The following is a 15635-nucleotide window of genomic DNA, read 5'->3' on the forward strand; positions in this document are numbered from 1 at the left end:
CACAGCCCATTGCCCATTCTGAGCTCTATTCCCAGCTTGGAGCTGGTCACTCAAGTCCAGGACAGTGCTGGGCTGCTGGGCTGGGGCCTGAAGGACCCATGAGGGTAGGGGTGGGAGTGGCTGGGCGAAGAGCCAGGCCGGGTGGGAAGACTGGAAGCGGACTCCCTTTGGGGCCACAGGGGTGGTTTTGTGGCTTTGTCTCCTGACCCACTTACCCAAGGCAACCAGATTCTTTATTCTCTCTTTAATTCTGGGGACTTCGGCAGTCCGGGCCCTTTCTTCCTGTGCCAGGAGAAGTGGGGGGCTCTCCCTTCTTCCTCCCAGTACACGGGGGGTCTGGAACAGAGCCAGGGTCTGAGACTACCTGCTCACCTCTGCCTCTCTTGCTGCCCTAGTGGCCTCCAACACAACCGCATCTGGGAGATCAGAGCCGACACCTTCAGCCAGCTGAGCTCACTGCGTGCCCTGTGAGTATCCCCAGCTCGGGGGTGCCCCATCCCCTCCTGCCATGCCCTCCCTTCACACACACATAGGGGCGGCTTCTCTAGCTGGCACCCAGGGGGGGCCATTAGACTCTAGAACCCAGTTGTCAGTGTCTCCATTCCTGAGGCCACATCCAGATGGGGAGCCAAGCAGCAGGTGTGCTTATGTGCGATCAGGTCACTCACAGCTCACAGCAACCCTGTGTGACCATTGAAGCCTCCTCCCACCCCACCCCCCACCCTGGGGTCTTCACAGGCCGGTTACAGGTTGCCAGACCTTTTCTCCTGCAGAGACCTGAGTCACTGAGCCACCCGGGCTGAGGTCCCTGCTGACAGGGGCATGCGGCATGTGTCACTGCCCCCTCCTGTCATACCCTCTACCCACAGGGACCTGAGCTGGAATGCTATTCGGTCCATCCACCCTGAGGCCTTCGCCACTCTGCCCTCCCTGGTCAAGCTGTAAGTGCCCGCTGCTCTTTCCTCTGGGCTGCTGGGAACCCACTGGGGACTTTGGGCTGGACAGTGGGACAGGAGGGCCCACCCCAAGCAGGGGCATGCATAAATATGGAAGTCCCACGTCCCAGGGTGGGCCCCAGCCCCATCAATCATTCTGACAGTCCAGTTGACAGACCGTGGGGCCTCCTAAGCAGTCACCCTGCCTCCTGAAGGCTCTGGAACATCCTCTGCTAATAGTGTGCAAGGCTTGGGCAACCTCGGCCCAGCCGTGCCCCACTGCCCCGTTTCCCTGGCCACCCTCCCAGCCTCTGCTTAGACTGATAAAGAGGATGTGCAGGCTTGGGACCCCCTTCAGGACAAGTGGAGCCCGAGGCTCCGAGAGCTGGGCTCTCCTGCTTGGGGCTTGACTCTAAGGAGCTGCCATTCTGAGGGGCCGAAAGAGAACATGGGCTTTCTTCCTGACATGGGCTGTAAGCAGGGAGCATGTGGTGCAGGCTACGTGGTCGTTATGCCAGAGCAGGGCTGCCCACGCTATGACACACAGGGGCTCCGCCCCAGCTAAGGTAGCTACCTGCATGCCTACCTGCTCACCAAGCTGCGCATCCTTGGGGCCCATGTGCCAGAGGGAACCTTTTCCTCCTAGCGGGCTGCCTCCAGCCCCAGCCTCACATCATGAAAGCCAAGGAGGCACAGCTGGTCCAGAGCCTAAAGCCGGCGGGCGCCCAGGCCTCCTTGGGGGCATGTGGGGTGTTTTTGGCGCTGGGCGGCAGCCTTGCAAATCTCTCACCTCGGCCTTCACTCTCCTGTTTGCTCAACTCCTGCCAGATAGGTAGAGTAGGTACTTTTATCCGAGACGCCCCAGATTTATGACCTCCCCCCCACCTTGATGACACAGTGAGTTGACGGCGCCACCTCTCCCACCTTCCAGGCCAGCCCTGCTCCCATGGAGCAGCAGCGTCTGCAATGGTGGTGTTTGGTTTGGAGCCCCGGCTTCCTGTGAGGCGTCTCCAGGAGAGCTCTGTGCATGTCCTCACCTCGGGCCACAGAGCAGGCTCTGTGCAGAGGAAGAAATGACCGAAGCCCTGTCCAATCCCTGCCTCTGGCCCCGGGTAGCACCAGGAAAGGGGGAGGAAGGCCCGGGAGATGGCTGCGAGCAATAGCAGGCAGGTCCTCTGGTTGGTTGGGCAGGGGACCCAGAAGCAGCTCAGGCTGAGACGCAGGAAGCGTGGCTGTCTGGGCACACAGGGGCCCCGGTGCCTCGGCAGAGGGACGCCTGGCATGGAGTCAGAGTCGTCTTAGACCTTCCGTTGGTACATGTCGCTCGTTGAGTGAACTAATGTGTTCTAGATGGTGCCTCTCACCGGTGCCCCCTCCCCGGCCTCAGGCTCCCTTCTTTACCTACTCATCGTCTGTCCTTTGCCCCCTCCTCTTGCTCCATCCCAGGCACCCTGGCCACCCCCTCAGCACAGCCCCCTCAGCAGTCCCATGGACTGCCCATAACCCTGACCGTCCACTGTCCTAGGGACCTGACAGACAATCAGCTGACCACCTTGCCCCTGGCCGGACTTGGAGGCCTGATGCACCTGAAGCTCAAGGGGAACCTGGCTCTCTCTCAATCCTTCTCCAAGGACAGTTTCCCCAAACTGAGGTGAGGGTCTAGCTTTCGCCCACCCCTGGGTATGTTTGCCCCAAGGTGGCGGGGAAGACCGTGGAGGGACCGGGAGAAAGATGCAGGGTCTCACTCTGAGGACCATCTGGTGGCCCAGTGGCCGATGGCTTGCCCAAGACTAAGTGGATGGCCTCGTCCTGCCCTCCAACCAGTCCACCAGGGTCTGCTAGGCACCTCCCCTTCCTCCTCAGCCCCTGGGACCTGTAGGACCAAACCCCTGGACACATGTGCACACCCTGGGCCTCCTTGCTCTTTGTCCAGTTCTGTGCACTCTGCCTGTCCAGCCCCACTTAGGCAGCATCTGGGGCCTGGAATCAGGACAGAGCCCAGGGCCCTGATGAGTGGAAAACACGCTGCAAAACCAGTCTTGGTGCTAATGACATGCAGGCCTCTGACACACAGCAGCGGCAGCAGCACAGCCTGTGTGGCCCATGCCTGCTGCAGACTAACGAGAGGCCCGGGGCCAGCCCGCTGAGGGGACTAAATTCCCTTTGGATGTGCCCAAGGAGCAGAGTTGGGCATGGACCTCACTCAGGGCAAAGAGTCACTGATTGGGAAAACCCGTCTTCTTCAACCTAAAAGGAAGGGGTGCTGTCTGGGCAGGGGAGCAGAGCCCCGAGTGCTGGGTCTGCTCAGGTAAGCTGTTCCCCACTCTGAGTCTGCTGCGGGGGCTCCCTAAACAATGGGCAGAAAGTCTACCTCCCCATCTCAGCTTCCAACTTGACCAGGCAGAGATGGGGTCTGCCCAGAGCCCTTCGGAAGCAGGAACCAGACAGGTGGAGCCCTTGGGAAGAAGGGGCTGCCTGCATGCTTGCCAGTGCACTTGGAGGCTGAAGCACAGTTGCTGAGCACTTGGCTCAGACTGAAGCCTTAGAACCCGATACACTAAAGCCCCTTCTCTCTCCCCACGCCTAGGGTCCTGGAGGTGCCCTATGCCTACCAGTGCTGTGCCTACGGGGTCTGCACAAGCTTCTTCAAGTCCTCTGGGCAGTGGGAGGCCGAGGACTTTCACCTGGAAGAGGAGGAGGCGCCAAAGAGACCCTTGGGCCTCCTTGCTGGACAAGCAGAGAACCACTGTGAGTGACTGCAGGGCCGGGCGGGAGGCTGCGGAGCGGACACCTGGGGGACTTTGAAGGGGGGCTGCTGAGGGGCATCCTAGGGAGGGACTGCTCCGACCCAAGAGAAAACGACCTCTGTTTGCGCTCGTCTCTCCTCCAGGGGGGAGAAGCAGCGATGAGGGAAGCGGTCTCTTCCCCACCCTCCAGGGGCGCCTGGCAAAGGCATACTGAGAATAACAATGACTGACTCTGTTACCTTGTGCCAATAAGCCAAATACCACAAGTGGGTGGCTTTAGAGAGCAGATCTTTCTCTCTCTTCTGCTTTATTTTTAGTTCTGGAGGCGAAGGCCCAAACTAGGGCCTTGGGAATGTTCGCTCCTCTCTCGTCAGTAGCCCCAAGTGGTCCTTAGTTCTTTGGCTTTCCTGGGCTTGTAGCCGAGGCCCACATGGTGTCGTGTGTGTGTGTGTGTGTGTGTGTGTGTGTGTGTGTGTCCAATCTGCCCTTTGTATGATGCAGGAGCAATTAGGTTTCGTCTCACAACAAAAGGACACTTCTATTTCCAAACCAAGCACGTGGGTGGGAATGCCCGCACCGTCTCACTTCGTACCCCTGCCCTCAGAACTCAGACGCTGCTTCTCATGGCTGCCCCCTCATCGCGCGGGCATCGGTCCTTCAACGTGAGAGCATTCTCAGAGAAGACAGGCCCAGGTTTTAATCAAGTGGGATTTCACTAGATGACTTGAATTCAAGCAATTTCCAGGGGAATTGATAATCCCCTCACGGTATGTCCTAGAGCTCCCCTGGTCTAGCTTGCCGTGCCCGATGCACCCCAAAGGGAGACTTCAGGGCAAGAGGGCCTTCACAGCACAGTCTGCCTCGCCTCGGTCCCGGGAGCAGTGGGAGTAGAAGGCAAAAATTGGGGCGCAGTTGTGCCAACTCCTCTGCTAGTGGGTGTCAGAGACCAGGGGCAGAGAAGAGTGCTCCTATCTGTCTCTGCCCCATGTTCCGAGAAGGGCCCTGCTTTTGGTGTTGGCGTTTGTCCCCCCCCTCTGCGTAACATCTCAGCGGAGACGCTGAACAGAGACATCCCATCTAAATAGGTGAGACAAGCCCCTCACCGCCAGGTAGACCTGTGTTTCCAAGAGTCGCTGCCTCTGCCCTCCTGGGGGTGCAGGAGTGCCCTGCGGCCGTGTAAGAGACAGAGCAGGTAGATCCCACACCCCAGCCTGGGTGCCGGGCTCCAGGACAAACGAGTTCCATTGCCAGAACTCAGGGGCGCTGAGGTTGTTTGTTTCCTGGGGGGAAAAGAAAGGCAGTAGGCCAAATAACTTTGGAAACCTACGGTGTAGACAGACCAGACTCCTGGGTTGCCTGGGACAAGCTGTTTAACTGTGTTGTGCCTCCGTTTCCTGCTCTGTAAAATGGGACCACTGGGCATATGCCAGAAGCTGTTGGTCATGTTGACGGATTCCATAAATGGCAAGACACGTTATTACTCCCCTACTGCTAGGGTACCCTCCATGGATGCTGCCGTCTTCTGGTGGCCATGCTTGGGAAGAATGGGGTCCTGGACACAGCTTTGAGAAACCCAATGTTGGCCGGGCAGTCTGGGGTCTCTGGGAGCCCCCCTCCGCCTGTACTTCCCCAGGGAGTGTCTGAGGACCCATGGGAGGGGAGCCCGGCAGGCGCACTGGCTCTGGGCCGGCAGACAGCTGTCCCTGGGGGACGTTCCCGGATGTCTGCCGTACACTCCCTCAAGGGCTGGAAGGAGCCATGGAAACTTTCCTTCCTCAAGGTGAAACTTTCCACCGGGCTTAGGTCTTGGAGAACCACAGGCGTCAGGCCTGAGGGCCGCCAGCCGCCTGTAACGGGAGCTAGGGGCAGGGCCCCCACTTCCTGTGGGGCTAATGAGCCCCGAGAAGGAGGCCAGGAGCGGGCGCTGCAGCCAGCTTCGATTTCCTCCTTGTTTGAAGAGTGGTTACTTAACACCTTGGCTGGGACTTTCCCAGCCGCAGACAGAGTCCCCCGGACTCACCCTTGTAGTTCATTCATGTCTTTTGACTTCAGAGAACGGCGGTGCTCCGTTCTGGAGAACAGGAGTGGGCAGGGAATGAGAGGGATTGCGGGGAGGAAAGGCTGGGGCCCTGTGCGCACGCCTCGCCCCGTGTCCAGCCCTGGCCAGCTCCAGTGTCCCGGGGAAATACCAGCTGTAGAGTAGGAGGAAGGATCCACCCAGGAAACAGGGAATTGGAGCCCGAGATGGAGGCCGAGCCACCCATCCACTGCGTGCATGATGGAGGCAGAGCCTGCACCAGACCCACGCAGTTGCTGTTCAGAACCAACCCCGTGGGTCAGAGAACAAATGACACTCTAGGGCAGCGGTTCTCCGCCTTCCTCATGCACGGCCCTTTCATACAGTGCCTCATGGGGTGGGGACCCCCAACCATATAATGATTTTCGTTGCTACTTCATCACTGTCATTCTGCTCTTGTTATGAATCGTCATGTAAATATCTGATAGGCAGGATGTATTTTCATAGTTACAAATTGAGCATAATTAAACATCATTAAAGCATAGTGATTCATCACAAAACAATATGTAATTATATATTGTGAAATATGTATGTTTTCTGATAGTCTTCAGCAACCCCTGTGAAAGGGTCAGTCCACGCCCAAAGGGGTCGCGACCCACAGGTTGAGAACCACCGCTCTAAGGGGTTTCCATCAGCTCTGGCCTTTGGGAAGCAGAATCCTACCTCTTCCTTCAGAGGCATCCTGGGTGGATTCGAACTTTCAGTTAGGACACCTCATCTTTCGAGCCACCCAGAGACTCCTTGAATAATGTTGACGCCGACTCACAGCGACCCTGGCAGATAGGGGAGCGCTGCCCCTGCAGGTGTCTGAGGCTGTCACTCTGGACAAGAGTAGAAAGACCCTCTTGGGAAACCACTTTCCTTGGACCACAGAGGGCCCCAGATACCTTTCTCAGCCCTGGAGCCTCAGGAAACACTGACTTGAGAAACTAGAGCATGATTCTTCAACATCTATCAAGTGAGGAGTGGAAGGGAGAGAAAGAGGGAACTGATCTCAAGGTTGGATACATACCACCCCCCACCCCGAGGGGGACGAGTAATAGAAATGTGGGTGAAGGGAGACAATGGGTGGTGTAAGATACGAAATAGCAATAATACTATATAATTGATCAAGGATTCTCGAGGGTGGGAGAGTGGGGGAGGGAGGGGGCAAAAGAGGAACTGATAGCAAGGGCTTAAGTAGAAAGGAAATGTTTGCGAAATGCTGATGGCAGCATATGTACGAGTGTGCTTAATACAACTGAGTGATGGGTTGTTATAAGATCATTAATAGCCGCCCAAGAAAATGACTAATAAAAACTTTTCATCTCTCAATAATGGATTATCACCGCAAAGGAGCTCATTCTGTATACTGCCTAAATGTGTTAAGATTGTTATTTCAAAAATCTTATAGGATTTGTGGACCCCTGAGAAGATGCCCATCATAAGGTGACCAGACGTCCGCTTTTGGCGGGACAGTCCCGATTTTTAACAATTTTCCCATGTCCCGCGGTGTTTTTTAAAAGTCCCGATTTTGGGGAAGAATGCATGACAAGCTAGGGTATGTGGTTTTCAGCTACCATGTGGCTATTTCACCAGGATAGGAGTTTTACCAATGGCGTCCCGCTTTACCAATGTTGAAATCTGGTCACCTTACCATCAGTCCCCTCCCCCACTGCCCCCACTGCAGTTTGCAGGTCCTGGCTTAAGGAAGGAGGACTCCCAGGGGCAGAGGTTAAACATTCTGCAGGAGCAGAGGAGGCGGGCTGCACGCACTGAGACGCAAGCCTCAGAAGCCCATGAAGCAGTTGAGCTCTGGCCCGCGGGTCGCTGTGAAGTGGACCCACCAGAGGGCAGTGAGCTACTTTACGAATCGCGGCAATCAAGAACCACAACAAAAATCTCATTGGACTCAGACTTGTTACAGTATTTCTTTGACGAGATGTACCTTTCTAATTCTGTCATCTCTGACTCACAGGGTCATAGAGCCTAGACTTAGAATTGGAAGGAACCTTAAAGATGATCTGCCGCAACCTCTGATTCAGTGTAGATGTGCCCCCTCTCTCACATTCAAGACCTGGCTCCAGTGCCAAGCTATGCCCAGTTCATGCATCTGTAAAGCTTTCCTAGTTGTAGCCTCCCTCTGCCCGAGCTTCACCCCTCCCCCAACCCCCCAAGCAAAAGAATCAGTCCATCATCTGGGAGAGGGTGACCAACGGTGAAACATCCAGGCTCTGTAAGCACACAGCCCTGGGTGTTGCTTTCACCATGTCACTCACAGACCACGACATGGGCTCTCTGGGTCTCAGTGTCCTCCTCTGTCGAAGGAGGAGTGGCCCCTGCTGCATACAGGTGCTGCGACGGTTAATGAGACTGTGAGAGTGACGTCATACCGTCATACCGGGCCTGGCAGCTGCTGCAGAGGAACCACTCCAGAAAGCGAGCCCTTAAGGCTAAGGAAGCGTATTGTTTGGTTTTATTTTATTTGGATCCGTAATAAATGCCCATGAAAACAGTGATCAAGAAATCAAGCAGCGTATTACATGGGGGAATTTTGCTGCAAATGATCTCTTTAAGGTGCTCAAAAATGAAATGTCACATTGAGGACTAAGGTGCACCTGACCCAAGCCACGGTGTTTTCAAGTGTCTTACATACATGTCAAAACTAGTCGATAAGGAAGGCTGAAGAAGAATGGATGTTGTGTTAGTCTGGGTTGACTAGAGAAATTCATAGGCACTCATATGTGTATAAGAAAGAGCTTTATATACAAGAGCAAGTTGAATGTTGAGAAAACATCCCAGCCCAGTCCAGATCAAGTCCAAAAGTCCAATATTAGCCCATAAGTCCGATACCAATGTATAAATTTCTCTTCAGACTCGTGAAACACATGCAATGATGCCCAATGCAGGAAGATCACAGGCTGGTGGGGGGAAATCTTGTGGATCCAGTGGCGGTGGAAGCATCTCAGTGCTGGCATGGGTCTCCATGTGGCTCCTCTAGCTCCAGGGCTCTAATATAGCTCCATGTGTCTGTCATTAGGAATACAAAGCTGAGTGTCTGTCACCTCTGGGCAGAATACAAGAGTTCCCAGAATCCTCAGGCAGAATACAAGAGTTCCCAGAATGCTCTGAAATAAAATGAAACTAGAAAAAATTGCTATGAAGAAAATAGTGCTTAGGGGAGATCGAGGCAATACTGTACACACAATTCCCTCGTTACATTTTACTTCAGACCATCGTGGGCCACAAAAAATTACCTTGGGGGCCGCGTGCGGCCCATGGGCCGCCAGTTTGACAGCCCTGCCTTAAAGGACTGGGTCTTGGGAGAAAGGCAGGACGTTGCTAACACCTGGCTCAAGCCACTTTCTCCTCTTCCCTTTCAGATGACCTGGACCTGGATGAGCTCCAGCTGGAGACGGAGGACTCAAAGCCGCACCCCAGTGTCCAGTGCAGTCCTATTCCAGGTGAGCTGGGTGCCTGGCTAGGGGGCCAGGCCTGAGGAAGGAGCTCATATCCCCTCGGTGAGATGCCAGGGTCTGCAGTTAAACTTCCAGTCTTCTTTCATGATTCCTGGGGAAGAAGCTGGGGTTCCTTCCCTGGTGTGGCTGCTTACAAAGAGGGTCCCAGCAGCCTTTGCGAGGCAGTTGATTAGAGGCGAGGCCACCTCCCTGGAGAAGTGCACTCTGCATGGGGTCCAAGCGCTCCGTCAGCCTCAGATCCCCCCCTTTGAATCTCAGAGCTGGGCAGGAGCTGTGCCAGGGCACCTCCTCCAGCCAGGGTGGTCGCAATCTCTTTCTTAAAGTTTTTTTTTTTCGCTTCTTAAACTTTTTTTAATAGTTATTGACTATAACTCAAGTACCATACAAGTCAATGGTTTAAACACATCTTTTAAAGTTGTGCGTGTGGCCATCACCACGATTAATTTTAGAGTGTTTTCTTCATCCCTGGACCCATCATTAGCTCCCCACTACCCCCAACCTCCTCGGCCATCACCTTAAAGAAGTACGAATCTAGTTACTATCTCTATGGGTTACCTCTGCTGGATTTCAAAACCCCACCACCACCAAGAGCAAAATAAAAACACAGAGCAACCTCAATCCAAAAGGAAGCAGAATAGAAACTAGAGCAAATTTAAAAGGGGTCAAAGGGAAATACCTGAGGTTATATTTTAACCTAATTATATCTGCAGTGATCCACTCTCTTGTGCACTGTCAGGGAGCAAGACTTCCCACACCACATCCACGTGAGGTCACTGCAAATGGATTTTGGGCTTTCGCTGTCATCCATCAACTGGATATTCAAAATTTCAACTCTGATACAACCCCCTCCTCTGATCTTAGCTTCGATTGTTTACTATCCTTGGCTCTCATGGGCCGCTGTGCTCCTTCCATGTGGACTTAGAGGGCACCTCACTTAGATGGCTGCTCATTTGAAGACGAGCCTTCTTAAAGCTCCCAGTATCCCTGGTGCTTCCATACAGTAGTGTCTCATCCTGATCGCGAAGGAAGCAGCCTTCGGGTCTAACCTAACTCATCTTGTTGGGAGGAAAGAGAGAAAATTCTCTTTATCCTTGATGTAAGTCCAACCAAAGGTGTTTCGAGCAAAGCAAATCCCTCCCTTTGAGTATCAAATGCTAATGAGGCAGCCCAGAAAGCGGCAGAATAACTGCTTAAGGCAAGACAGAAACTATTCAGAAGGTTTAAACACAGTGAGAAGTTTTACTCCTATGTTTCACGCCACCGTCACGGTCTAGCTTTCCATCTTTGCTTGGTCTTCCCCACTCGCCCTCCCTAAGGCCCAAAGAGCGCATGTCTGATCCTGTCTGCGTTCAGCAACTACATGACAATGATTCGCCCTCTAGTGCCAGCCCCAGGCAAGAGCACCGGCCAAACCTGGGCGGAAACAGGTGGTGTTTTTCCTGACCGGGAAAACCACACGTTTCACAAAGCCTCCGAAATTGCGTCTCTGAAAACCAATCTTCAGCAGCGTGGCGGTACAACAGGAAATTCTGAAAGACAGAGTCCAACTTGAACTCGCTTTTCGAATGAATAGCTCAAACAAATGGTCAAATAAATCATGGAGCATCCATATGGTGAAGGATTTATCACACAGCAATTGGAAACATGTTTTGAGGCATATAAGGATATGGGAATATGTGCATGGTGAATTTTTTAACTTTAAAAAAAGAGACTAGAAAACCATATGTAGTAAAATCCAAATTTCGTTTTGGGATGATCTATCTGTCTGTCTGTTTTACTGGAAGGAAATACACCAAATGATTAGTTCTCTCTGAGAGGTGAGATCATAAGCAATTTTTATTCATCTGCATTATACGAAGGGGCAACAAAATGCTTGTGGGGGGAAAATTCCATTATCTTTCAACTCCATTTTCCACAAATTTTTTGGAACCTCACTCATATCTTCCAAATTTTCTCAATTACCATCTGTTATTTGGTAAACAGGAAAAATATTTTTTTAAAATAGCTCCCACAAAAATCTCTCAACTCCCTAAGCTACCTAGGAATTGAAGAACAGGAGTCTGAAGCCAACAATTTTCAAGAAATCATATATCCAAAATCACAGGTGATGTAAGAACAGACCGTGGGAGAGAGATGAGAACCACATGGATCTCTCTCCCCCATTCATTGAAGAACTGCTAGGAAAGGCCCACATGGTTTCAGTCATCTGATTTTCTCAGGGTGCTTCGCCCCACATATACTGGCTGCCTCGGCAAATAGTAAACGTGGCTAGCCTGTAGGACACCGGCCAAGACTCCTCCACCGTGGCGTCCCATGTGGGTCATGTCACGGGGCCTTGGCTGAACACATGGAACCTCCGACTGCGGAATGGCCGATTGTTGGGCAGCGCCTCCTGCTCCTGGGTCCCTCTCCCAGCCACCTGCCCAGTTTGGGTCCTTGTTCCAGTCCATTATGTGGCCCTGTCCCCTCCCTTCTCCCAAATGCCACTCCTTTAGAAACACTCCCTGAGTTCCACATGTTCTCAACGTGTGGGTCGGTGCTGTGTTGATTTGCACTGCCTTTCCATGCATTTCTCTTGAGCCGGCATCTCCTCAATGGCGACCAACAGCATCCGCACTGGGAGGCGGGCTAGTGCTCCCTCTTTGCTACCCCTTGGAAGAAGAGCTATTGGCTCTCAGCAGGGCTCCTCCTGCAACCCCCAATGGGCGGGCCTCTGAAGGCAGGGGCTTTGTCTGTTCCTGAGACCAGGAGTGCTCTGAGGTCCAGACTGTGTCTCTGTCTCTTGGACTGCAGGATCTTGATAGCCACCCTCAGACTGGGAGTTTTCTGAGGCTAGTGACCTGGACAAGGAGTTCTCTGAATGCAGAGGTCAAATCTGCTTCCCTGCCTGTGCCCTGGGGACCCTGCAGAGCAGTCTCGGGCCCAGAGGGGTAATGTCTTGCCCTCTCTCCTACAGGCCCCTTCAAGCCCTGTGAGCACCTGTTTGAGAGCTGGGCTCTCCGCCTGGCCGTGTGGGCCATGGTGCTGCTCTCGGTCCTCTGCAACGGGCTGGTGCTGCTGACGGTGTTTGCCGGGGTGCCAGGCCCCCTGCCCCCGGTCAAGTTTGTGGTAGGTGCGATTGCAGGTGCCAACACCTTGACGGGCATTTCCTGTGGCCTCCTGGCCTCCGTTGATGCCCTGACCTTTGGCCAGTTCGCCGAGTATGGAGCCCGCTGGGAGATGGGTCTGGGCTGCCGGGCCACGGGCTTCCTGGCTGTGCTTGGGTCCGAGGCGTCGGTGCTGTTGCTGACATTGGCCGCCGTGCAGTGCAGCGTGTCCGTCTCGTGCGTCCGGGCCTATGGGAAGGCCCCGTCCCTGGGCAGCGTCCGTGCAGGGGCCCTGGGCTGCCTGGCGCTGGCGGGGTTGGCAGCAGCCCTGCCCCTGGCCTCCGTGGGCGAATACGGGGCCTCCCCGCTCTGCCTGCCCTACGCCCCGCCCGAGGGCCAGCCAGCGGCCCTGGGCTTCGCCGTGGCCCTGGTGATGCTGAACTGCTTCTGCTTCCTGGTGGTGGCCGGCGCCTACATCAAGCTCTACTGCGACCTGCCCCGGGGAGACTTCGAGGCCGTGTGGGACTGCGCCATGGTCAGGCACGTGGCCTGGCTCATCTTCGCCGACGGGCTCCTCTACTGCCCCGTGGCCTTCCTGAGCTTCGCCTCCATGCTGGGCCTCTTCCCCGTGACGCCCGAGGCCGTCAAGTCCGTCCTGCTGGTGGTGCTGCCCCTGCCCGCCTGCCTCAACCCGCTGCTCTACCTGCTCTTCAACCCCCACTGCCGCGAGGACCTGCGGCGCCTGCGGCCCCGGGCGCGCACCCCGGGGCCCCTGGCCTACGCGGCGGCCAGCAGCGAGCTGGAGAAGAGCTCTTGCGATTCCACCCAGGCCCTCGTGGCCTTCTCGGATGTGGATCTCATTCTGGAAGCTTCTGAGGCTGGGCGGCCCCCTGGGCTGGAGACCTACGGCTTCCCCGCAGTGACCCTCCTCTCCTGCCAGCAGCCCGCAGGCCCCAGGCTGGAGGGAAGCCGGTTTGCGGGCACAGAGGGCACCCCCTTCGGGAGCCCCCAGCCCGCCGCGGACGGAGAACTGCTGCTGCGGGCCGAGGGGGCCGCGTCCGTGGGCAAGGGCTTGTCAGTGGGCGGGGGCTTCCGGCCCTCGGGCTCCGCCTTTGCCTCCCACTTATAAAGGTCCCTGCAGGTCCCTCTCCGCTCTCCTCTTCCCTCTCCCTCCTCCGAGAACGATAGCTGCTTGTCCAGTAAACACAGCCCAAATGTCCACAGTGCCATCCCTAGCAGGGTGCCCGGTCTCTGGCTCCACGGGGTCTCCCCAGCTCCCTCCATGGGCCCATGGCCGTCACCCATGGGTGCTTCTTGCCCGTGGCTATCCTCAGATTCCGCCCATCCACGCCGAGTCTCTTCACTGCCACATCTCAGCCAGTGAACCACAGCCTGGAAATGTGTCTGCTAGGGGAAATGCAGAAAATAAGACAGTGGGGGGGGGCACGTGAGGAGGGAGCCTCCTGGAGAGAGGCCAAGCAGGGGACTACAAAGATGCCTGAGCCCTCCCCTTGGAACCTGTGGGTGGAAGCCGAAATGTGCTGGGTGGGGCGCTGATCTTGGGGTATGCGGTGCACAAAGACCACCCATGGAAAGAAGTTTTGAAATGCCACTGCGCCCCTTCCTGAGAGATTCGCCAGGCATTGGAGTGTGTAAAGGCCCTGAGAAGCCCTGCAGCGAGCAGTAAGCTTTGTTCATGCCGGTCACCACATTATTGGACGACGGTTTTTTAGTTGGTTGGTTGGTTTCTTGTTTTCCTGGACTGCCTAGTAACATCTCAAGGAATTTAGCACAGGTCTCTCCCAGGGAATCCCCTGGTCCTGCTCAGTAACATTGTAATCCCAGGAAGCTCTAGTCCGAGACCTTGACCAGGGAGAGGGAGGGAGCTCTGCCTTCTACCTTTCTGATCCTACCCTGGAAGGGGTGAAGAGGAACCCACCATGTGGCCTCAAGTGCCTGTTCCCACTGTCTCCTCAAGCCCAGCTGCCGGGAGCTTCCACTTCCGGCAAGGGGGCGGGGAGGAGGCTCCAGGTGCTAGCAAGGTGTCCAGGGCAGGGGTACCTGGATCCTCTCTGGCATGGAATAGCCTTCTGATGGTTCTCGAGCCTGTGTCCCTGCTGCCTGCTCCCACCAACCTGAGCTTCCCTTCCCAGCCCCACTCCTGCCTTCTCTGTGGGAAGGGCGGATGGGGCGCCCTTAGCCCTCACGGAGGAGGGATATTTGTATTATAGGATGCATTATGGGATCTGAGGTTCCCTGGGTGCCCCCGATAGGCCACAGATCCTTTTGTCTTTTCCCTTGTGACTTTCTACCGGATGGTTTTCAAGTCCCTTCCAAGTGTCCACAGAGTACCCATTACCCACCCATGTAATCTCAGATCAAGGAAGAGGGAGCTGGGATATCCTTACAGACAGGAAACGTGATTCCTAACAAATAATACTCCAAGGCTCAGAAGAAGGTGCCATTGATTCTAGGGCGTCCCAGCATGCTTTACACTGGGAGGACAGGAGTCTGGGATCCTGAAACCAAGCGCAGGTCTCCTGAATCTTTCCATGGTCCTCTACCAGCCCCACCCCAGGGAGCACTGGGGGAGTCTTCCAAGTTTTGTGACCTGTAGCTAAGCTTCTCCACTGTCTCCCTTCTGCCACCGATGCCTAACAGAAAGCCTGACCCTACACTGGGACAAGCAGAGCAGAGCCGGGAGCGTGGCTGCAGAAGCCAGATAGTGGGATGCTGCATGGTCCTAAATCTCATGTGACCGGCTGGGTTGCCCACACTCTTGCAGGGTCTGGTGTTGAATGTGCTGGCCCTGGAATTCCAGAAGAAGCTTAGGGGCCTAGGGCAAGGTCAAACTTAGATGAGGTACTCACTGCATGATGGGATGCTGATTTACCACTGGTCATTTGACCTTGAACATAGCAACAGCTGGGGGGATGTGCAGGCCCGGGTGTTGTGTTGGGTCTGCTAGGCATGGAGTCACAGGAGTTGGAACAGACTCGATGTGCCTAGAAACCACTACTTACCTGGAGGTGATCGAGAACGCTTGATGGAAGGGATCTTCTCTACTCTGGGGACTGAGAATTGGTGACCCGTACCAAGGAAAAGAGAACCCTGGTAGCCTACCAGTTAAGCAACTGGGCTGCTAACCAGAAGGTCGGCAGTTCAAGCCCACCAGCAACCCTGAGTTAGCAAGGTGTGGCAATCTGCTTCCACAAAGATCACAGTCTTTGGAAACCCTGTGGGGGCAGTTCTGCTCTGTGCTGTAGTGTCATTATGCATTGGGAACAACTCAACGAAGATGGTTTTTATTTTTTATCAGACAAAGCTGTTTT

The 15635-nt window shown here is 55.0% G+C and overlaps 1 protein-coding gene across 1 annotated transcript in view; it reads left to right on the forward strand.

Annotated features, from left to right (window-relative positions):
• The window catches only part of LGR6 (leucine rich repeat containing G protein-coupled receptor 6), a 134219-nt gene extending 120787 nt beyond the window's left edge, over positions 1-13432 (forward strand). Inside the window, exons 13-18 of the mRNA XM_075540532.1 lie at positions 396-467; positions 870-941; positions 2461-2586; positions 3523-3683; positions 9122-9202; positions 12174-13432. Coding sequence (XP_075396647.1) covers positions 396-467; positions 870-941; positions 2461-2586; positions 3523-3683; positions 9122-9202; positions 12174-13432 — 1771 coding nt within the window. The remainder of the gene's footprint in view (positions 1-395; positions 468-869; positions 942-2460; positions 2587-3522; positions 3684-9121; positions 9203-12173) is intronic.
• Positions 13433-15635: the final 2203 nt, after the last annotated feature.

This window comes from Tenrec ecaudatus, chromosome 1 (genome assembly GCF_050624435.1).
Source record: "Tenrec ecaudatus isolate mTenEca1 chromosome 1, mTenEca1.hap1, whole genome shotgun sequence".
Lineage (NCBI taxonomy): Eukaryota > Metazoa > Chordata > Mammalia > Afrosoricida > Tenrecidae > Tenrec > Tenrec ecaudatus.